This window comes from Lathyrus oleraceus, chromosome 2, assembly GCF_024323335.1.
Source record: "Lathyrus oleraceus cultivar Zhongwan6 chromosome 2, CAAS_Psat_ZW6_1.0, whole genome shotgun sequence".
In the NCBI taxonomy this organism is placed as follows: domain Eukaryota; kingdom Viridiplantae; phylum Streptophyta; class Magnoliopsida; order Fabales; family Fabaceae; genus Lathyrus; species Lathyrus oleraceus.
In genome coordinates, this window is record NC_066580.1 from 460,337,058 (window position 1) to 460,361,349 (window position 24,292).

General features: G+C 35.9%; 1 protein-coding gene and 1 long non-coding RNA gene across 2 annotated transcripts; both read right to left on the bottom strand.

Moving 5' to 3' along the window:
• Positions 1 to 1,253: 1,253 nt before the first annotated feature.
• Positions 1,254 to 3,173, bottom strand: LOC127120382 (uncharacterized). The gene is made up of 2 exons (XR_007803196.1): positions 2,513 to 3,173; positions 1,254 to 1,604 (listed from the first exon to the last, which is right to left on the bottom strand). It is a non-coding gene; the product is annotated as an uncharacterized LOC127120382 (long non-coding RNA).
• A 7,146-nt stretch (positions 3,174 to 10,319) lies between these two features.
• On the bottom strand, positions 10,320 to 11,381 carry LOC127120383 (uncharacterized). The gene is made up of 2 exons (XM_051050793.1): positions 10,814 to 11,381; positions 10,320 to 10,706 (listed from the first exon to the last, which is right to left on the bottom strand). Exons 1-2 carry the CDS (start codon positions 11,259 to 11,261, stop codon positions 10,624 to 10,626), a joined length of 531 nt encoding a protein of 176 aa, XP_050906750.1. The 5' UTR covers positions 11,262 to 11,381; the 3' UTR covers positions 10,320 to 10,623.
• Between the last annotated feature and the right edge of the window lie 12,911 nt (positions 11,382 to 24,292).

The window sequence follows — 24,292 nt, forward strand, 5'->3', positions numbered from 1 at the left end:
GGGGTGTTACACCAAGAGTCTTATCACACAGACTCATTTGAACAAATCACTTGAGGGACCAAGAGTTTCATCAAATAGGCTCATTCGAACGCCTTGCCTGTGGCTCTTGACTAAGAGTCCCATCAGACAGGATCCTCTAAACGCCTCACCCGAGGGACCAAGATTCTCGTCAGGAAGGCTCAACTTAAAGTCTCGCCCGAGGAACTCAAGTACATTCTTGCCCAAGAGACTCTACCTAAAATATCGCCTGAGGGACTCAACCAAAGTTTGGACTAAGAGGCTCAACTTAAAGTCTCACCTTAGAGACTCGTCTAAACCCCTTGCTTGTGAGACTCTGAGTCTCGTTAGACGGGCCCATCTAAAGTCTCTCATAAGGGACTCGACTGATGTCTGACCTGAGAGACTCATTTAAACTCCTCTCCAGAGGGACTTAGATTCTCGTCAGATAGGCTCATCTAAATGCCTCGCTTGAGGGAATCGGTTAAGTCTCATTAGACAGATGCAACTCAGCGCCTCGTTTGAAGGATTCTATTAAGAGTATCATCAGAAAGGCTCGTCTAAATGCCTCTCAAGGGGGACTAATAGTCTCATAGACATAATGCTCTAAATGCCTCGCCTTAGGGGCCAAAATTTTCGTCATGGAGCATAACCTGGAAACCCTAATCCAGGGATGTTGGTTGCAAATATCATCATGATCATTCAAGTCCCTAAAACCCTAGTTGTTGATTATGGAATTATCATTTATGGTGTATGCCTTCAAGATTGAGGATTCATCTAGTCTATTATGGATGGTTCATGTACGTGATATATTCATGATCCTGATTCATTGATTAGGATTCATTCAAAGCTTCACGTGTTCATGACCTTTTGTTTGATTGGTATTCATATGGTTTGATTCATGACATGACATAAGTCATTTGGTTCAGGGTATTGTGGTCCACATTCATTTGTCCATTAGAGAATACACATTTTTACCAAAGTTGATTTTTTGGTCAACCAATTGACCAAAGTCAACCATCTAACCAAAGTCCTTTTTTTAATCTTGATTAATTTTTTAAACCACTTTAAACCCAAATCATCTTCATTTTTTTGTTTATGTTTGCATTTTAAACCATTTTGTTCATGTTCATTACACGATTTTAAACCATCTACTTCATAAGCCATAATTCAAATTACAACATTTTCAATCAATCCATAGCCCAAACATTCAATTTTTAAGCCAATTTCCAAATTCGTAAATAAATTTTCATCCATTCAAAACTTCCACACATATTTCATATATCATTCAAGATTCCAATTACATAAACAGTCAATTTCCGCGTCCAAATTTCAAACCATAATTTCAATCCAAAAATACAAAAATTACTACCTTCAATCCCAAACATACATATTCCAATTTATAACAAAATTACAAACAATTTCATTCCAAACATGACATTTCAATACAATAATCCAAATCCAATCAAAGCATATTACAACTCAAACCATCCATTTAATTGAATCTTCGTATCCTTCATCTTTAATGTTGTTTTGAACATGTTTCTTCCAAAGTACGTCATCTTGGTTTGCCTTGTTCGATCGATCCATCACATGTGTGCATTACCCTGCAAGAAATCAATCCAAGCATCATCATGACCAATCATTCAACAATGATCAATGCACCAATAGGGACATTTAATGTACCATACATAAGCAAACATATTGGTTAAATCATTATGCTAGGTGCAAATCTTATAACCTAGCTCCACAATTCATTTTCAAAGCACATTTAGCAATACCAAGTTTGAGGAAGACTCTATCTAATAACCAGTTGACTCAAGCAGTTTTGTAGCCAGTTTACACTAGCCTAGTTAGTTCTAACTCAACAATAACTCCATAACAGAATTAACAGAATCCTCCCCACACAACTCCCTAACCGATTCGGCAACAATCTTATACACCTTTCAACCGTTTGCTAACCAACCTAACCTCCATAACAGAACACCTTCAAGACCTTCAATCATAACAGAAACTTCTAACCACCCTATAACTAACTCACTTCACAACCGCTTCAATCCGCATCCGAACACAGCCTTACAACACTCAAGTCGTACAACCAAAAACTCCACTCTCCAACTTTGATAACAACCCTGCAACAAAAACTCTCAGGACAAAACAATTCACAACACTCCAGCGACCCCTTCAAACCCCCTCCATTCTTCAACTCACTTCTGAACCATTCAAAAAGCTCCTAACTTCCCTAACCGAACCAGAACAACCCTGCAAAAAATCAAATTCCAGAATTTCTAATCTACAACCACTTCAACAAACTTCAGCAAACTTCAACTGATTCTAAAACCACCCTCGAACCTCCTAACAAAACCTCACTGCCTCACCAATCTTCACCCTCAATTTTTAAGAACCATGCAACGAACGAGTTCAAAACAAGAGAACGAGAAGAGGAAGACGAATTGAAGACAACTCACAGAAGAAGCTCAACAGTAAAAAAAAAAAAGGGAAGCTTGTTATTTACCTCGCCTTCGGCGAGAAGTCGACGATGCATACCAGTTCATCTCAACGCACAAGTATGAAAAAAACTTCATCTTCAACTTCAAACAACAACATGCATAGCAGACGAAATTCAGAACCACGACTACGATTCACAGCGGCACGCAACAGAAGCAATACAAACAAATTGAAGGCGTGAAGAAGAAGATTACCCGGAGCCACCGCGTCAAAATAGTTCGGTAAATTTCTCCCTTCGTCTACTTTCATTAACGCGCAAGAAGAAACCTCTGTTGGTTTCGATTTCGGCGATGAATTCACAGCTTCGTTCTTGCCCTCGTTGTTCATATGAGATTCAAAAATGGGATACGCAATTTATATTGAAGCGAGACTTCGTTTTGAATGTTGGAACCATTTCGATGATGTTGTGGTGCGTTAGCTTGGATACATGAAGATGGGATTCTTGAACGCTCATGGAAACGGATTTTGGTTCTCTGAAGACTTTAACCATTGAACACGGGTTATGGATATGGAGCTTGGGCTCAGGCCCAAGCAATTTCCTTGTCCACACCCTCCATCAATTCCCACACCTCATTTGCTTAATTCATGTGTTTTACCTAATCCCATTTTAATTTATCTTGTTAATCTTAATTATTCTTTTGCTCAATTATTGTTTCTGACTTTTTCAGTTTTCGTGCATAAATTGTGAATTGATTTTTGTTTAATATGATATAATGTAGGTTAATTAGGTTTAATTAGGATTTGATAGGATTAAATCATATTTTAGTTAGATTTAGGATTTTAGAAATTAAATCCATTGATTAATCTTGCCATGATTAGTATAATTTGTCATTAGGGTTTGATAATCCACTTTGTGGATTTTATTCATGATTTGGATTAATTTGGTTAATTGTAGATTTTCACCATAATTCGATTTTTTAGGATAATTTTCCATTTCGATTCGTATATCACATTATGATTGTCATGATCATGTTCATTAGATTTCGATTTGTGATTTGGATTGTTAATTTCTCATTTGATTAGTGTGTTCCCTAATTCATGTTTAGATAGATTTTAATCCTTAGAATTAATGTTCACTTTAATTGTTCATTTAACCGATTCATTTGGTTTGTGATCATATTGAATAAATTGAAAATTCCATTTCAATTTAGGTGATGAATGTTTTGTATGCTTAATTTCATTTGCGATGATCACATGATAGATCTTTGATTACTTGTCATCGATTAATCCATTATCATTTGAATTGATTTAAATCCTTGAATATGTTTACACTTGTTGTAATATTCCCATTTGACTTGATCTCATACTAACCCCATTTGTTGTTTTGTTTCCATATGTTATTGAGAGATTCAAGTATACTTCTAGCTAGCCTAGCTTCTAACCTATCCAATAGCCTTGTATTGTTTGAAGTACCATGCCACTTGTATGCTTTAGGCATGGTACATAATTTGTAATTGCTTGCATCCCCCCATTGTGGGTCAAATGTCCCCCCACCCCATGATCATGTAACAACTTAGGTTTATTGCTTTTAGATAATTTATCATGCATTCTAATTAAAAAGATAAAAATAAAACGATAAATAAAGCATTCCAAAAGAAACAAAAGGTACTTGACCCAATGTCAAGTTGTTTTCCAAATAAAACTCACACCTTTGCAACTTGAATATTTGATCTGACGTCAAGTATTCCCCATCCACTCCATGATTCATTCTATCACCTCTTCTCTATTCTCTTCTCAACCTCATTCTATCTCTCTCCCATCCATTCTTCACACACATTTTTCATAATAAACTCAAACACTTGATCCAACGTCGAGTGACTTTTTCAAAATCATTTTCATAATAAACTGGAATACAAAAATGGGATGTACATGATTGTACACAACATTCAAGTACTTGGGTTGTCGGTCGTACCTAGCTTGAGGACTCGACACTTGCCTTCCCCCTTAAAATATCTAATGATTCAAACAAGTTAGATCTAGGTGCTATGAGGGAGAAAAAGGGTAGCTAGGACTCTATTGTCCTCTCGACTCCCAAGTATTATGATTGTTGGGCGTACTTAGTCAAGGGTCAGATACTTGTCTCCCTTTAAGTTCCAATGATTAGACTTGACAAACTCTTTTCACCATTCAAATCTCTTTTTTGGATTGTTGACTGTATCTAGCCAAGGGTCTGATTCTTGTCTCCGTGCATAAAATCAACCCCAACAAATCAAATCATCTTTTTCCTCAGTGCACTCTCTTCAAAACCTTTCAAAAAGAACGTGTTACTTCCGTTCTACCGTGAACGACGCTTAAGCCTCCATGTGTGAGTAAGTAATGTTTAACTGCTAAAGAGTGACCCAAGCGCATCCACTTTACCGTAAACAAGCAAATACTTCCCGCTCCCATGACAAAGTATACAAGCAAGTGAACAGTAGCACGCGAATGTCAATACTGTTTAGTAAAAACAACTAAACAAATGTTTCGTTTGTGAGTCAAACTACGGAGCTCTGATTTCTTTATTGCACGTATGAGGATACGTAGGCACAAGGGCACAAATCCTTGGCGAGCACATTAACTAAAAACTTATTTTCTCTCCCCATATTATTCTTTCATCTCATTCCCGATAGCAAGCAACATACAGATAAACGACACGCATTTGATACGAGCAAGTGATTCCCATGGAGTACCATGGATGTAAGGGGTGTTAATACCTTCCCCTTACATAACCAACTTCCGAATCCGCTATTGGTTGCGAGACCATTCTTCATTTAGGGTTTTGTCGCTATTTTCCCTTTCCTTTGGAATAAATAAAATCCGGTGGCGACTCTGTATTTTTCGCGTTGCGACAAAAGTTTGGACCAAAGACTCAACTTAAAGTCTCGCTTGAAGGAATCGACTGAAGTCTGAACCCAGAGACTCCTCTAAAGTCCTTGCTTGAGAGATTTAGAGTCTTGTGAGACATGTTCATCTAAAGCCTCACCTAAGGGAATCAAATGAAGTTTGGCCTGAGAGACTCATCTAAATGTCTTGCCTGAGGGAGTTAGTGTCTCGTTAGACAAGCTCATCTAAACGTCTCACTTGAGGGACTCGACTAAGAGTCTCATAAGATAGGATCATCTAAATGCCTTGTCTGAGGGACTCGACTAAGATTCTTATCATATAGGCTCATCTAACCGCCTCGCCTGAGGGACTCAACTAAGAGTCTCATCAAACAGGATCGTCTAAATATCTCACGTGAGAGACTAAGAGTCTTATCAAAAAGGCTCATTTAAGTGCCTTGCCTGAGGGACTAAGAGTCTCGTCAAACAGGCTCATCTAAACTCCTCACTTGAAGGACCCGACTAAGAGTATTGACACACATGCTCGTTTGAGTGCATCGCCTACCCTCCTAAGCTCCCCCGGCGCAATGTCAATTGAACATTTCTCCCTTTACCAAGCCTTCATGCTTGAGAGGCTATATAATGGTATACTTTTATTGGGACCTAACAAAGGATAACTTCATAAAAAGTCAGGAAGGCCGACATACGGGCAAGGGGTGAGTTTCCATGTGAAGCCATCAGTATACCGAAATGGGCTATAACGGCGCCTGATTCCTAGCGACAGCCTGCCTGGTTGGGATTAACACACCCGAACTTTTTTTTTATTTTCCTAGTACACATGGGAGATATTGTGTCCCTTTACAAAGGACTAGAAGAAGAGGTCAAAGATTTTGACCACCTTCCTCATGATCTAAGGAGAAATAACTCACTTTTCCCCATTATATAGAAGAAGTAGTGTAGTGGAAGTAACTTTCCTTAACCCAAGACTAAGAGGCTCTATAAATACCCCATTAAAAAAGCTTCTCACCCTCGTGAGCTTGCTCTAACCCCATAGAAAACATCTCTAAAATAGGACTTTTCACCCCCTATGAGTTTTCCCTACACTACAAACTCTAAAGCCTCTGGTCACCCCTACCACCATAAGAGTGTCACGCATCTATACTTTTTTTTAGCAAGCACAGGTTTTAACATAGTGAAATGACATGTTGGATAATGATCCATTTAATAAATTTATCAAATGTATAAATATGATATAATATATCGTTACCTAAGAGGCCATAACATAATATTAATAATAATGATAATAATAATAACAATAATAATATGATAAAACATCATTCATATTTATTTAAATATGTCAGTATAATAGGCTTAAAAGACTTTTTATGACTTGTGGCCTTACCTTTTTTTTTATCTAAATAGACTTATATAAAATCCTAGGTTATTTCTATTTTTAATAAAGCATGGTTTGCCCTAGCCTGTGTAAGTTAGATTGTAGGCCCGTATTAGTCGATCTCACATGCAACCACATATGACTCTCCATTAGTGATAAACATGAAGTTGTTCAGGTTAAAGAGCTTCGCCACATATATGATACGCCGAATAATGGATTTTTGACGATCCAACAACCCCATATCAGAAATCTTGGAAATATTAACACCGGGAACCAATATATGTATCTCGTAAGAAGAATACATATAGGGTTCTACTATGGTAGGAAGTAATCTCTTTACCCTAACTTGTGGGGAGTCCCTTTTTGTTAGAAAATGGTAGTTATATCTTTTAACAACCTTGGCATGACCAAGGTACTTGAAAGGTGTAAAGGTTTTGGTCGATGTAGTGAAAAAAACAATTGGAGAAGTACCAATCGTGGAAACAACAACCTTAACAGAAGAAGAAATAATCTGAATAGTTTGGTCCCCTGTCGAAGCATTGACAGTGGAACCAATTGAAGTTTCACTAGTAAGAGCGAGGGGTTCAGCCTCAACAACATTGGTCGTGACTTTTGAGGAAGTCATATTCTTCTTGTATTCCATGTAATTATTATCTTTAACCATTATATATTCATGAGAAATAGGGAAAATAGTTAAATGAGAAATAAGTGTCGAAATAAATCCTAAATGACAGGAGAGGCCAAGAATATCATATGCATCTTCATAGTTAAAGGCTGACACCAAATATCGAATATCAATATATCGGTCATTGACTTTGACTTTTTTTGGACTTCATTTCGATATAAGAGGCCTGATTAGAACAATAGAAAAATTCCCTGATTTGGACCATGCGTTCCTTCTTAAGTTTTTTCAAGTCTGCTTCACCTTACAACAATTCCTTCTAAGAGGTTTCTAAGTGCTTCAAGCTCTAGCAATGATAAAAGAAAAGTTCATAGGGGGTTGCGGATTCTAGGGTTAGCCATGTGAGTGTTTATACACACAATCACGTGGGCCTACTTAGTCGGGGGGCTTTATTATCACATACCTAAATTTAAATTTTTTCAGAATCACCGAAAACCTAGAACACTATAAAGAAAATTAAGCCTTGGTGGTCTGTAGCATTAGCAGACTCCCAAACCAAAAAGAAAATATTAAACAATGCACTGACATATCCTTGTACCATCAATTGGTAACATATAAGTTGGAAAACATGAATAAAGACCCAAAATTTTGGGTGAAGTTGAGAAGGCTCTACGCTCAGATACAACATGGTCTGCTTCTTAAGCTAGGAAAATGAAAAGCTTTATCGTACATAGGAAAATAAGGTTGTGAATATTCATTATAAATCCAATATGAAGAGGAAACATTGCTCACAGCCCAATCCTCATAAGGTTCTCCTATGTATGAGACCATCTCATAAGAAGTTGGGTAATTAGGGTCAAGGTAGATGGACGGGGTCCCTATATAGCTATTATCCACATAATTATGTCATAGAACCATTAATGAATCCATAATCGACCATCTGATGCGCTACTTTATCTTCTTTCTTATCACACATGTTTGCACAAAGAGAAATAGTGAGTTCGAAGAAAAAAGTCCCGATCATCCGCCTATCACTTTGCGTGAAAAGGTTTAAGTATAATGTTTTTTCCCACTTTCAAGAAACCAATGGTCATTCATAAGGTAAGATACAGAGTTTCATTGTTACTCTAACCTAAAAGCCCCCAAAATGACCAAAAAGGGGGAGAAGGATAAGAAGTGGAAGTATCGCCACTAACCAGGGTAGTTCCCTACATGATACAATATGTCACCATTTCCAGGACATGCAGAGACAATAAATAATAACGAAAAAGTGAAACAAAAAAAAACTTCAACATATTGGTAAAGGAAGATCTGAAAGCAATTTTAGAAAGAAGATGAAGAATTTTGATGATGGTGATGCCCCAAGTTCAACATAATGACTTCAACGACCGAGAAAATATATGAAATACTGGGAGTTTTTTTTATAGCTAGTGGAGATGAGAGAGCGAGAAGAAAGAATGAAGTGGTCACCCCTTATAAATACACATTTGACTAAATCAAGAATATGAAATGGACGAATATCCAAAGACGGGTAATCGAGGGATCCATGATCATATGAATGGACCAATGACTAGTTGGTACATCAATGGGGGTGGTGTCTTCTAAAGCTCTAAGGCATAATGACAATGGTAATTCTCAGACAATAATTATGTTACACTCACTATAGGTCATTATTTTCTAAGTGGTAGGCTCATGTGGCAGGAGAAGGAACTGATAAGACCTAACACATCTTGTCAATTCTAACAAAGGCAAGAATGATAATGATAAAAAAATATTGATAGAACATAAAAAAAGACTTTGCAGATAATTAAATATATTAACATGAAAGTCAGAGCACGTATCCAAAACCACTTAATGGATTGACCAAATTCAAATGAACTAACAAATCTAGACTCCGCTATATCAAGTTTAAGACTACTGTTTCAACCTGGATTGACGTCTAACCCATTTAAAAAGGATTATCTTTTTAAAAAGATTTCTACTATAAAAGTTAGGGTAATGGTAACTTGTGCCCAAGTTAAGACATAAATATAGTAAAAAATTATTGAAAATTATGTCTTAAATTTAATATAACTTTATAATTAATGTTTTTATTGTTTTTTTTAATACGAATTTTTTATTTGTAGATTCTTTAATATATGCTCTTGGGACACAAGTTAACATTATCCTAAAAGTTAAAAGGTAAATTAATTGCATGTTTAAGTCGTCAATAATTTGAAGTTGGAGTATTTACATGTACCCTAAACCAGAATTTGTCCAAGAATCAAAAGTCTAGGAGAGCATAAACATATTTTTTAAGAGAGAATCCAAACCCTTTCTCTACCCGGACCTTCACTCTAGTGAAAGGACCTTTTAACTTTTAATAATAACAATAATCAAACAATAACCGCTTAGAGTATGGATTTTACCTACAAATTGTCGTTAATATGTCTCACTATAACAATTGGTGTTTAATTAATCAATTATAACCTCTATAAATATCATTATAATGCTGTCAGTGACTCAATTTGCTTGATAATATCCTATATCAAAGTCAACGCAAGTTCTATTTATTTCCCTACTTACCTAAGCAACCGGTCGCTGGAAAATTGGTGCAACACATAGTCATGACAGGCTAGAAAGTACAAATCATCAGGCACCACACAATCACAGCAGCAAGCAAAGCAGCTCCACAATGTTCCAAATCCATCCTACAAAAGGTTCTTTTCCAAGTTGAAAATTCAAGCTTCAGTACCTTTCACGTAAGAATCAGAAACACTCCAGTCCAGCTCAATTACAATGCTATGTTAATGTTAGATTCCTCTTTTCTCAGACTTGCGTTTAGAATACAAAACACAAGTCCAAAACCAAAAAGAGGAATAATAATGAATACCAAAAAGGAACAACAGCGTAGTTTCAAACATCTTTTTTTACTGACACAAAACAAAACTATCGTACTTACTTCAAGGAACTTATATAGTTATACTACGTCTACTAGTACTATTATTGCACAAAAAAATAAAACATTATACTATACTACAATATAAAAATCTACCACAGTTATATTTTGGACAACAACAGTACAAAACTAAAAACAAAGCTACCGACAGAAACATAATATCAATAATAACAGCAACTACTTTTTGTACCGAACCAATCTGGGTTTGTTAACCTAAGCCTCGTGGCCGGTTCGGTTTGGTACTCCAATTTTGTCATTTATATCACAATATGGTTAAGTTAATAACCATGGTTTAGTTTTTCTCCGATTAATCTTCAATTATCACCCATTCATCATCATCATGATTGTCAATCATCATCATCATTCAGCTTGAACTTTGACGAACCGCACAAGCAACAACCTGCGCCCACTGTCTCAACCTTGTCTTCACCAATTGTGGATCATCATCTTCAATTCACAACACAACAACAACAACAAAAAATAGATCAGCATAATTCAATGGCACAGATCTTAATTTAAACTGGATTAATAATAATGATTGATTAATTAATTACCGTTGCCGAAGATGGCGTTGTGAGGACTACCGTGAGGAGAAGGAGTGCCGTCACGATCGGATGCAGCGGAGGAAGATGGAGTAGTTACGGTGGTGGTGACAGGTTTAGGGTTACGAGAATCGTTGTAACTTTTATTGACGGCGTGATAGAGTTCAAGAGCTGGTAAAGTATCTACAAGTCTCCGATCGGTTTCAACTTCTGGAGAAGATTCGAATCCGAATCCTAACTCAATGCAGGCTTTGAGTTCATCAACATCTTCATCCGTCACGCTTTTGCTTCTCCGATTCTTCCAGTTTCCTTTCCGTCGAAGCCAGGCCTCGTCGCGATAAAGATCCGGCGACCACGATTTCTGCTTCAGAAGCGGAGAAGAAAATCCCTGTTTGAACAAAGGTGGACGGTGGAAGAGAAAGGAAGGAGGAGGAGACGACGGCGCGTGAGTGTCAGACATAATAATACCCTGGCTGTGCGGAGGTCGAGGGACCTCGCACGGTGGGTTAGGGGACGCTATGGTTTTTTTTTCTTTTTTTTTAATTATTTTGGATTCGGCGGTTTTTTGAATGGGAAAGAAGAGCGCAAGCTTTAAAGGTGGTGGATCAACTAGGAAACCCTTACCTCTTTTTTATTGGTCCACCTCATCATGACCTGTTTTTTTCTCTTTCTTATATTTTATATTTAGTAAATAGATAGTACTATCTTTTGATTTTGTTTGGTTCTTTACTTGGCGTAGAATTAATGTATTTAATTGTTAACTTAATTATCGTATTAATTTGTTTACTAATTAAGCCAACCGGTGAATCCCGTTATTTGTGATTAGTGAGCTAATCAATCACTTTGACCCTGGAGGATAATACTATTACCAGTAGCTTATTGACTACGGATTTAATACGTACCAGATCTTCCGTGAAATTTATATACTTGTAATTTAAGATTATTTTTACACGTGAAGTTAGTTAGATAGACTAATTGATGATATTTTGGATTAGTTAAAGAAAGGTAAGGAAATGATGAAAAATTAATTTTTACTACCTGGTCAAGCTTTTTGGATAGCTGTGTAATTCAAAATTCAAGATAAGTATCTCTTCTTATTAGAATCTGGAGAGAAATAGACTCAATACGTGGTTTTAATTGTTTTTAAGATTAAAAAAACCATTTGTTTATGAAATAAATGAAATGTGTTTTAGTTTTAATGCGGTTACATCTAATTAAACAAAATGCAGTTTAATTTAAATTGATTTTCGGTTGATTTAAATTAAACTTTATAAAATTTTAGTAATGCAATTGTAAATAAATTTGATGCAAAATATATTTTTTTAATATATAAAAACATAATATTATAAAGACAATTGATTTTGTTTGAAATATAGTATCAAATAGTATAAATATATATTTTTATTTCAAGTACTTTAGTGACCGAAGTCACTCTTTAAAGATTAACAAGTAGGATCTTTAAAGATTAATAAGTAAGATGTCGCGAATTCAAATTTATATCCCTATTTTGATATTATTGAATAGCTACTGACTAAACTAATTTAATATATATATATATATATATATATATATATATATATATATATATATATATATATATATATATATATATATAATAGTAATAATAATAATATATTAATATAATACCTTATACTCATAAAAAATTTATGTATGCAATTTGGATTGTGATAATTTAATTGGATGTAAGGATCCACACCCAAATTTTTTTTTGGCAAAACTCTGTTACGGATATAAAGTGGGTTGGGGCACCTAAAATTGTGTGCTTGTCTGAATGAAAGTAGTTAGTCATCCTATGAGATTTGAATCTCCCACCTACAATATGTCTCATATAACACACATGGATACAACAATAGAAGGATAATAAGGATGGAAAATCATCCCCTATAGTCTAGCTCTCTCCTCACATGTTCTTGATAACGGGGTTATGGGATCCGTCCTTAGTTAAGCTCATGTGTCTCTATAAAGACTCTAAACCTCCAAGGTTGGGGTAGAAACAAATTCCAAGAGAAGTACTATAAGATCTCTCATCATAGCTACGTGAGTAGATTTTCGTTCTCTCACTATTGTATTTTTAGCAAGTACTTAATTTGATTTTAAAAAATATATATGAAATTTAATATGAAAGTTTTTTTATAGAAATACTTCAATATCATTGCAAACGTATTCAATTTTTGTTCTCTCACTATTGTAACTTCTAGTGATGTGGCGTGATAGCAATACAATACTTAAATTAGTGACTCAGCAAATACTTATATCATCGCTTTAAGCTTCATTTTCATACTCAAGCATTTTCTGAGTTTACTAGGGTTATTATTCATCTTCTTCTTTAACATTTCACTTAATCAAAACCATATTCTTTGAAATTTCTTCAACATTCTTCTTCATTCAAACTATCTTCTTCAAAATGTCTGCTAAAATGTCAATGAATTCCAACACCTATTCAAAATCAAACAACCAAAGTTATGGGATATTTGGATCTTTGCTCATAAGAACAAGAGGAGTGAGTGTTGGTGCCAAGAAGAGTGTGTTATTCATACTATTTCAAATTTTAACAGTGTGAATGTTGGAAAAAAAATTGGGGTTGTAGGAATTACATAAATCAAATGGAGAAGGGATGCAATTTTTTCAAGTGGTTAGGTGATGAAGTTGTTGATGAAAGGGATTTGAATATTGAAAGGCAAAGGAAGAAAATTTTCAAGTTGAAGAATGAGGTTGTCCACACAAGAGGGATGTTAAAAATATCAATGGTGTTTTGTATTTTTAGTTTAGGATTGAATGTAGTGTTTTTAACCATATTTCAAATAGGGTTAGTTGGTTGTCTGTGTAGGTTTTTGTCATACCCCAATTTTTCTCCTAATACATTTAGGCATTTTGCAATCATTTTGAATATTTGCATCTCAATTGCATGCATCATCTTTTTATATTGATCCATTACATAACAAAGATAAAGATGCATTTTGTTCCAAATTAAACCTTTGGTCTCATATGCTTGTTACTAGTTGCAAGTGCTAAAAAGATTGTGACCCAAAGAACTTCATGTTTCTTTTTATCAAGATCATTTCTTTGTTTTTTATCTTAGTTGCTTATTTCAATTTAAATTCAGCAAGGCTAGGACAAAATTTGATTTTTTTTATGAGAATGTTAACAAGGAGTAGTATTAATGGTTCTTTCTTTATCCAACTAAGTCATTTTGAGTTTGAATTGGTTTTTCATTTGCATCATCAATGTAACATTTATCTTTCTTAATTTAAAACCCCTGTAAGCATGTCTTAGCATTTAGTTTGTTTTTTACGATCCATCTTGCCATAGTTTCATGATGTCCTCATTCAAAGTCAAACAAAAAAAGAATCAAATTAGGTTTGAATAACTTTGAACTTTGCTTATCAAGTCTCATATCACCACACATTAATTTAAAAATAAGAATGATGAAATTGCTAATTTGAGTTTTACATTCCCTTTTTAGAACCATATATCATTATCAACTTTGCACAATTTCAATTTTGAAATAAGGGAAGTCCAAATTGAATCAAGATTTCATAAGAAACCAAAACAAACCTAAAGTAATTTTTGAATGTCATTTACATTTTACATCATCATCAATAAGATAAAACAATGTTGAGCCATGATATATTTCTTTTTCTTTGTTCCAACTCAGTTTTACATTATACACAATAATAATAAATACAAAGAAGAAAAATAAATTGAACAAATAATTTGAATTGCATTAGAATGTTTGAATTACAATTGGTAGACTAACTTGTTAAAGCAGTAACAAGTAATTACAACAAAGTTTCAAAAAAAGAAGAAAATTATGCATTTTCCATTATAAAAAATCACCCCACGAGTTCCTCACTAAAATCCCGTAAGATCGGGGACAATTCCACTATACCTCATTCTTATCCATTCTAACAGAATTCTCATTCAATCCAATTCCCTCACACGTACCTCTCACATACTCACAACGTCATCCTATATAGTCCCATATAATCTTCACTCATAATAGAGAAGAAAAACCCTAGAAAACTCTAAGCATCAGCCGCAACATTTTATAGTCAATTCAATCCATTGCAACTTTCCAAAACAGCATCATAGCTTTGCCTTTGAATCAACTAGAGTTTCATATTGAAACTCTAACTTGATTGAGCTTAGCCTCCATTGACCATTGCAATACAGAAGGAGAGGAAGAAGGAGAATAGAAGTCAAAGGAAGAATATTTTAAGAAAAGGATTAAAAGGAGTTAGAGGTGGAAGGAAGCAAATACCTGATTATTGAAGCTCATGTTCTTCATTTTTGGTAGACTTTGTGTCATGTTCACTATTTTTCTTGATGTGATATGGTTGTACGCTCTATTTTATTTTTCTCTTTTTTATTTTCGTTGTTGTACTTGTAATGTGATAAAGATAATAAAATGTGGTTGCTGGGTTTTTTGAGGGGTGGGGTATTTTTTTGTTTGTAGGTTTTGATATTGTTGATATGTTTAAATTTTGCTACTCGTTCATGCTCAGGGAGAGATTTGAGTAAGAATCATTGTGTTTGACTTTGGATTTTGTGAGTTTTAGATGTTAGGGTTAGGTTTTAAGTAAGTTCAATTTTGGACACTTTTGTGTTTGTTTGTTAAGATCATGGTCAGGTTTAAGATAAGAGGGAGAAATTGCCTAGTTTGATGTTTTGTTTTGTGGGATCTGGGTAAGTTTATGGAGAATCTGGAAGAAAGGTGAAGAACATTCATCGTGTTTATCACCCCCGCCATAAACGCTTACGTGTTTGATTCATTCTCGTGGCACTCTAGCGGGTTGTTATCGTTTGAGACAAGGAGGAAGTAGAGAGAGGGTGAGAGAGCAGAGGAATTGATAAGAGATAAAAAGAGTGGAGAAATTAGGGGATCAGTGAGATATTCCCTATTTTTGTTCTCCTTGAGGACCATTCTGATTGGGCACACGTGGCATCCTCCCTGGCCAATGATTTGTTTGATTGTTGCTTGACCTAGGGGCTCCTGTGCAGGAGTCCCAATTGTAAAGTCCATGGGCTTGCTCTTTAGGTCTTTTGATCAATCTAGCTCATGCTAAGTAGGAGCATCAGACGGTTCTGATTGAAAGTCATCTCCTCTTTTATTTTGGTTGAGCGTTGGGCTCCTTTTTTTTAGCCTTGGTTTCTTTGCTTAATGTCATGTCTATTTGCAAGTTACAACCCCCAACTGTGTGGTTAATTGGACCTTTGGCCCATCCCATCCCTTGTGTTTTTTATAATTATTTTCTTTCATTGTTATTTGTTTATTTATTTGGTTCTATTTTATTTACTTGTTTAATTTTATTAATTTCAAGAAATTTTAAAAAATAATAAAAAATGTTTTCTTTATTAATTAATAAATCTCAATAAATAAAAATTCATAATTGTCATAATTAACAAGTTTTTTAGTAAATAATTAAAGCCAACCTTTTAGAAATAGAAGTGTTTAATCAATATTATGCGATTTTCAAAATATTTCACCAACATTTCATTCGATTTCATTATTATTTCATTGTCGATTCAAACCTTTTTAAGTCAATTTCATGCAACGTGAATTAAACAATTGATCAACTTCAAGTTTCTTTTTCAAAATAAATCCAAACCCATCTAACTTAATTAACTTCAAACATTTTCATAAGAATTGGTTGAAAAATGACTAGTTTGACGTATGCTTCTCTTTTCCCTGAATATAGCTCGGTCATCAAATACTAGTCATCCACTAAAAAATGCAACAACAGGATCAAATTAAAATTCATCATCTTTAAGAAATCTTGATCTAGTTCCTACCAAACCTCTCTTACAATCAAAAACTTCAAGATCTTATTTCACAATCACAATCTGATGAAAATGACTAATTAGGTGTATGCCTCTTTCTTCCTTGAGTATTTGGATAAAAGTCATATATATTGACCTTTTGAATACTCGTATTCCATTCAAAATATAATAAATAACCGAATTTAGTTCACTCTTTGATGGATGAAAAAAGACTAATTATGTGTATGCCTTTTTTTCCCCAAGTACTCAGATATAAGTTGTATAGCTTGACCATTCAGATGTTTTTCTTACGTTAAGGGATCGTATGCCTCTTTCTTCCCCGAGTATTTGGATACGAGCTGTGTAGCTTGACCATTTGAATGCTCGTTATCCACCTAAAAAATAACTCAACTAACCACATCTCTTTTCTCCTTAGAGTGATGTCAAAACATTTCCATAAATGAAAATTGCTTCGTCCATTTTGAGATGATGCAAATAAATCTTTGTTCCTACCATGCACAAGAAGTAAGAACGCTTTCCGCTCAAATGTAATGAGAATATAAATCCGAGAGTTTCCATGTTATGTTGTTCATTCTGACGCGATGTCAATATTCACATCTCCATGTTTTGGGTAGTAAGCAATGTTTTCCGCCTGAATGCGCACTAAACATCATTCACTAAAATCGATCAACACACAAACATTTGCTACTCAGAACCACGTAACCTTGAGTCCTAGATCGCACCTGGGGATATGTAGGAGCGAGATTCAATGTCTCGTCAGGCATCCTAATAAACAATATTTTTAGTCCTTTTCTTTTTTCAAACCCGCAATAATTAGAAGGAAAAAAAACAAAAGCTACCACTCATATTCGCAAAGTTTACTAAATGGTTCTCGTTAAGTACAGTGGATGTGATGGGTGTTATTATTTTCCCTCGCATAATCGAATTTCGAACCTGAATTTTGTTGCGACAACATTTTTATTTTTATTTATGGGTGTTGATAGTTGTAAATATATAGTGTTAAGAATATTTGTATATATAATGCCTTCGTAGTGCTTTTCAAAACACACGTTTTATTCAAATATTTTTTAGTCTCGTGTATTTCAACATGGTATCTAGAGCCTATTGAGAGACAATCAGTCACCGTGCTTTACCCAGTTGGCCTACTGTCTTCCGGTGAACTTTTTTGGAAATCCGTGTTATAACTCAGGTTTGCCTTCCATACACTATCGTGACTCATTCTGGCATTAGTTTTCAAAATTCTCTATTCATAACCATATTACCACCCCTGTCTACTGATGTCGCTACTGTTCTCGGTGACCTTCCGGAAAACTTAACCTACCGGAAGAAGTGCCTCCTCCGATCTGGCTGTTCCCCATTTTTTCACCAGCAAAAACCTCCGCACGCGCCCACACGCGTCATCTCCGTCACCGTGCGTGGGCTTCACGCTCCGCCAACTGAACCACGTGTTTGATGGTTGGTCGCGTGATATTTCCTCTATTTGGATACTCATGGATACTCCTCAAAACTTTATGCCAAACTCATATTATGGCTAACATCACTTCCTGTAACAATCTCAGCTTCTGTGATGAAGAACTCCCTGAGGAGGGTAGGAATCATAATTTGGCTTTGCATATCTCGATGAATTGTAAAGATGACGCTTTATCCGATGTGCTTGTTGACACCGGATCTTCGTTGAATGTGTCACCGAAGTCAACATTATCAAAGTTGGCATATCAAGAAACGCCTATGAGGTATAGTGGTGTAATCGTCAAAGCTTTTGATGTTCATGCAAAACAGTGATAGGTGAAGTAGACCTTCCAGTAAAGATAGGTCTGAGTGACTTTCAATACTTTTCAAGTAATGGATATCCACCCGGACTACATTTGTCTGTTGGGAAGGCCATGGATTAACGAGGCGGGAGCTGTTACCTCCATATTGCATCAAAAACTCAAATTTGTTAAGAACGGAAAATTAGTCATTGTTGGCGGGGAGAAGGCGTTGTTGGTTAGCCACCTGTCATCTTTCTCTTATGTTGAAGTTGAGGATGAGGTTGGAACTCCGTTCCAAGCTTTCTCTATTGCTGTTGAAAAGAGAATTGGGGCACCTATGTCCTTATTGAAAGATGCAAGGAAGATTGTTGAAGAGGGCATTGTTGATCAGTGGGAGCGAGTGGTAGAGGTCTCCGATAACAAAAATAGAACCAGTCTGGGTTTTCAGCAAGGTTCATCAACTGCTAGATCAGAGGATATGCAACTCAGCTTCCGTAGCAGAGGGTTCATTCATGGCAATGAACAACACTTAGATGTTGTGCTAGAAGAAGAGGAAGATTGCACCAATTTTGTGGCGCATGGAAAGGCTTGCGACAATTGGACTGTTGTTGATATTCCTGTTATTATGCATCGATCTAAATAATTACTTTTATTTGTTTTAAAAATCCTTCTCCTATTCCTAAGGGGTAAGTGAACATTGTTGGACATTTCAAATTTGATCGTCAATAAAATTAATTCTATTCATCCACATCTATGATGTTTGTTTTTACTTTTTGCTTTATTCTGAAAATGGTAATCACAAAAAATATTTAAAAAAAATATAATTGTCCATCTGCATAATATTTGGTCACAAATTCACTTCTCTAAAATCAAAATATCAAATCATTATGCAGGTTGGTTTCTAACCTCATTGAATACAATGATCTTTCTCCTTCTCCAAATTTTGAATTCCCTGTGTTTGAGGCCGAGGAGGAAAGTGATGAAGAAGTGAGTGATGAATTATCTCGTCTTTTTTAGCATGAAGGAAAAGCCACTCATCCATTCGAAGAGCAGATTGAGTTAGTCAACTTGGGCTCCGAGGATGAGGTGAAGGAAGTCAAGATTGGGTCTCGACTGTGTCCAGATGTTAAGAAGGGGTTGATTGATCTTCTCCGAGAATATTCAGATATGTTTGCTTGGTCCTATCAAGACATGTCTGGTTTGCATTCTGAGATTGTAGAGCATAGATTGTCGTTGAAGCCAGAGTGCCCGCCAGTCAAGTAAAAATTAAGAAGAACGCATCCTGATATGGTAGTGAAGATCAAAGAAGAAGTGCAGAAGCAGATTGATGTCGGTTTCCTTGTGACCGCTGAATATCCGCAATGGGTGGCCAATATTGTGCATGTTCCAAAGAAGGATGGAAAAGTCCGTATGTGTGTCGATTATAGAGATTCAAATAAAGCCAGTCCGAAAGATCACTTCCCTCTGTCACACATTGATATGTTGGTAGACAATACTGCTAAATTCAAAGTCTTTTCGTTTATGGACGGATTTTTTGGATATAATCAGATCAAGATGGATCCCGAAGATATGGAGAAGACCATATTCATTACACCTTGGGGAACATTCTGTTATAAAGTGATTCCTTTCGGTTTAAAGAATGTTGGTGCAACTTACCAGAGAGTAATGACTACTCTTTTTCATGATATGATGCATAAAGAGATTGAAGATTATGTTGATGACATGATTGCTAAATCAATTGATGAAGAGGAACATAATGAGCATTTGTTGAAGCTATTACAGCATTTGAGGAAGTATAAACTCCGCTTGAATCCCAATAAGTGTACTTTTGGTGTTCATTCTGGTAAGTTGTTGGGCTTTATTGTCAACGAGAAGGGTATTGAAGTTGACCCTACCAAGGTCAAAGCAATACAGGAGATGCCTGCGCCCAAAACTGAGAAGCAAGTCAGAGGTTTTCTCGGCCGCTTGAATTATATCTCAAGATTCATTTCACACATGACTGCCACATGTGCTCCTATATTCAAGCTTCTTCAGAAAGATCAGTCTTATGATTGGACCGAAGACTGCCAGAAAGCTTTTGACAGTATCAAAGAATATTTGCTTGAACCTCCGATTTTGTCTCCACCTGTTGAAGGAAGACCATTGATCATGTATTTGACTGTGCTTGAAGATAGTATGGGTTCTGTTCTTGGCCACTAATATGAGACTGGAAAGAAAGAATTTGCAATTTACTACCTCAGTAAAAAGTTCACCGACTGTGAGACTCGGTATTCTATGCTTGAGAAAACTTGTTGCGCATTTGCGTCAGTATATGTTGAATCATACCACTTGGTTGATATCCAAAATAGATCCAATCAAGTATATATTCGAGAAGCCTGTTTTAACTTGGAGGATTTCCCGTTGGCAGATGTTGTTATCAGAGTATGATATTGAATACCGATCTCAGAAAGCAATCAAAGGTAGTATCTTGGCTGACCATTTAGCTCATCAACCAATTGAAGATTACCAGTCAGTGCAGTATGATTTTCCTGATGAAGAGATCTTGTAATTGAAGATGAAGGATTATGATGAATCATTGCTTGAAGAAGGGCCAGAACCTAGTTCCCGTTGGGGCATGGTATTTGATGGAGCTGTTAATCAGTATGGTAATGGCATTGGGGAAGTAATCATTACTCCTCAAGGCACACATTTTCCGTTTACAGCTAGATTAACTTTCAAGTGCACAAACAATATGGCAGAATATGAAGCTTGCATTATGGGGATTGAGGAGTCCATTGATCTCAGAATCAAGCATTTAGATGTCTTTGGAGATTCAGCTTTGGTGGTGAATCAGATCAAAGGTGAATGGGAGACGAATCAACCCGGTTTGATACCATATAGAGATTATGCGAGGAGGATTTCAACTTTCTTCACAAAGGTTGAGTTTCATCATATCCCTCGAGATGAAAACCGGATGGCAGACGCTCTTGCAATGTTGGCATCAATGATTGTAGTGAAGTACTGGAATAAGGTTCCCAATTTGACTGTGATGCGTCTTGATAGGCCAACTCATGTGTTTGTTGTCGAAGAGATCGAAGACGAGAAGCCGTGGTATTATGACATCAAGTGTTTCCTCCAAAGTCAGATTTACCCGTCTGGGGTATCTTTGAAAGATAAGAAGACTTTGAGAAGATTAGCCGGCAATTTCTGCCTTAATGGAAATGTATTGTACAAGAGAAACTTCGATATGGTTTTGCTCAGATGTGTGGATAGACACGAAGCAGACCTGTTGATGACTAAAGTCCATGAAGGCTTCTTTGGTACTCATTCCAATGGACATGCAATGACAAAGAAAATGTTGCGAGCAGGTTACTATTGGCTGACAATGGAATCTGACTATTGCAAGTTTGTGAAAAAGTGCCACAAGTGTCAAATATATGCAGATAAGATTCATGTTCCTCCGACACTGTCGAATGTTATTTCCTCCCCATGGCCCTTCCCCATGTGGGGAATCAATATGATTGGCATGATTGAGCCCAAAGTGTCGAATGAGCATCGTTTCATTTTAGTGGCAATTGATTACTTCATAAAATGGGTTGAAGCGGCATCATATGCAAATGTAACCAAGCAAGTTGTTGTAAGGTTTATCAAAAATCAGATTATATATCGTTATGGTGTGCCAAGCAAGATTATTACTGATAATGGATCGAACTTGAATAATAATATGATGGAAGCTCTTTGCAAGGACTTCAAGATTGCACATCATAATTCTTCTCTCTACAGACCTAAGATGAATGGGGTTATTGAAGCTGCGAACAAGAACATCGAGAAGATTATTCAGAAGATGGTTGTAACATATAAGGATTGGCATGAGATGCTCCCATTTGCTTTGCACGGTTATCGTACATACATCCGCACTTCAACAGGGGCAACCACTTTCTCTCTGGTATATGGTATGGAAGTAATACTCCCCATAGAGGTTGAGATTCCTTCATTACGTATACTTATGGAAGCCAAGTTAACTGAGGCTAAATGGTGTCAAACCAGGTATGATCAGTTGAATTTAATCGAAGAGAAGAGATTGATGGTCATGTGTCATAGTCAGCTATATCAGTAGAGGATGAATAAAGATTTTGATAAGAAGGTAAGACCTCGTGTATTCAGAGAAGGTGACCTTGTGCTCAAGAAGATTTTATCGTTCAAACTAGACTCTATGGGAAAATGGACTCCTAATTATGAAGGCTCATATGTTGTTAAGAGAGCCTTTTCAGGCGGTGCTTTGATTCTTACAACTATGGATGGTGAAGAGTTCACTCGTCCTGTGAACGCAGATGCAATCAAGAAATACTTCGCCTAAAAAAGAAAAGAACAGCTCACTAAGTTGAAAACCTGAAAGGGAGACTTAGGCAAAAATGTGCGTCTTGGTCGATTGAAACCCGAAAGGGTAATCCAGGCAAAAGTTAGAGACATAAAACAGAAAGATTACCCCGATAAATTGATTACCCCGCCTTGGGGAAATTTATGCAAAAAAAGGGATTATGGCAAGTAATTGCATCCTGTTGATCTTCATATTTTGAAGATTTTGTTGAGCACAACGGTCAACGGTGGTTCATCATCCCCAGTAGCGGCCAAAAGCACAGTGGACGTCAAAAGTTGGTGGAAGGATTAGTGATAATTTGTATTCAATGTAATATTTTTCCATGTAAATTACCATTTTAAACTTTGTAAAAATCTATGGGATCTTGTCATTTACAGGCTACCATTACATTAAGTAAAGTTGAGCTTTTATCCAATTGTTTCTACTCGTGTTTATTTCAGCAAATAATTTTAAATTTTATTATGATCATTTTTGAAATTAAAATTTTAAATCAAAATTATTTTTCTTAAACATATAAAAGCATGAATTTTAAGCAATCAAATTCATTTAAAAGAAATATCATCAGTGGGTCAAAAGCAGTAAGCCCTAAATGTGGAGCAACATTGGTTATTCCCGAGCAGTAGGCAAAATTTCTCTTTCATCCTCAACAACATTTTAGCATTTCAACCATTGTTGTCCGCTATTCCCCTGTAGGGTAGCCAACAGAATTGGTTGATTCAGTCCCCTGCGGAATGTTTATTCCTCAACAGAATTTGTGTTTATTCCCTAGATGAAAACCGGTTTTCCTCAGCAATTCGCGTGGTAGTGGTAGAACTTTGTTTTCCCCACCAATCTCCATCAGAATCACTCCCAGTCGGAGTTTCCTCATGATTCCTGAGCAGCTATTTGTGTTTATCCTCTGCATGGTTGTCCCCCATTCAATATGGTGTTGACCTAAAATTCCCCGCAGACTCGATAACGGTTTTTCTCAGCAGATCTCTTCTTTCCACGGCTAGGTTTGAGCCTTTGGGATGATGATCTCTCTTTTCTCCAACAATTCGTCTCCCTCTTTTGTGGATTGACCGAGAATTGTATCGATGATTCAAATTGCGACACTTTTGTATCCCTTGCGATCGTTTTGTCAGCATGATCATCATATATACATATACATATACATATACATATACATATACATATACATATACATATACATATACATATACATATATATATACATATATATATATATATATATACATATACATATACATATACATATACATATACATATACATATACATATACATATACATATACATATACATATACATGTACATATATACCCACATATTTCATCACCATTTTTGTTGATTCACTAATGAGATTCTTGTTCTCCGTTATGGCGATACTTCATCCCCATACAAGTTTGATGTCTGTCCTCCCTCAATTGTAGAGAGTCTGCCCCTTAAGCAGAAAGACTTTAACCTTTCTCCTCTCCTCGCCGAATTATTTCCTCGTGGATGATTATTATTCCAATGTCCTCCCCAGTTGATTATCTGGATGGAATCACTCCCCTTGAGTTATATCCTCATTGGGTTGAGT

Excerpts from the sequence above, each read along its gene's own strand:
- LOC127120383 (XM_051050793.1), bottom strand. The coding sequence starts at position 11,261 with ATGTCTGACACTCACGCGCCGTCGTCTCCTCCTCCTTCCTTTCTCTTC. Across the intron at positions 10,707-10,813 it reads CAACGCCATCTTCGGCAACG|ATGATGATCCACAATTGGTG; the intron begins GTAATTAATTAA and ends TGTGAATTGAAG.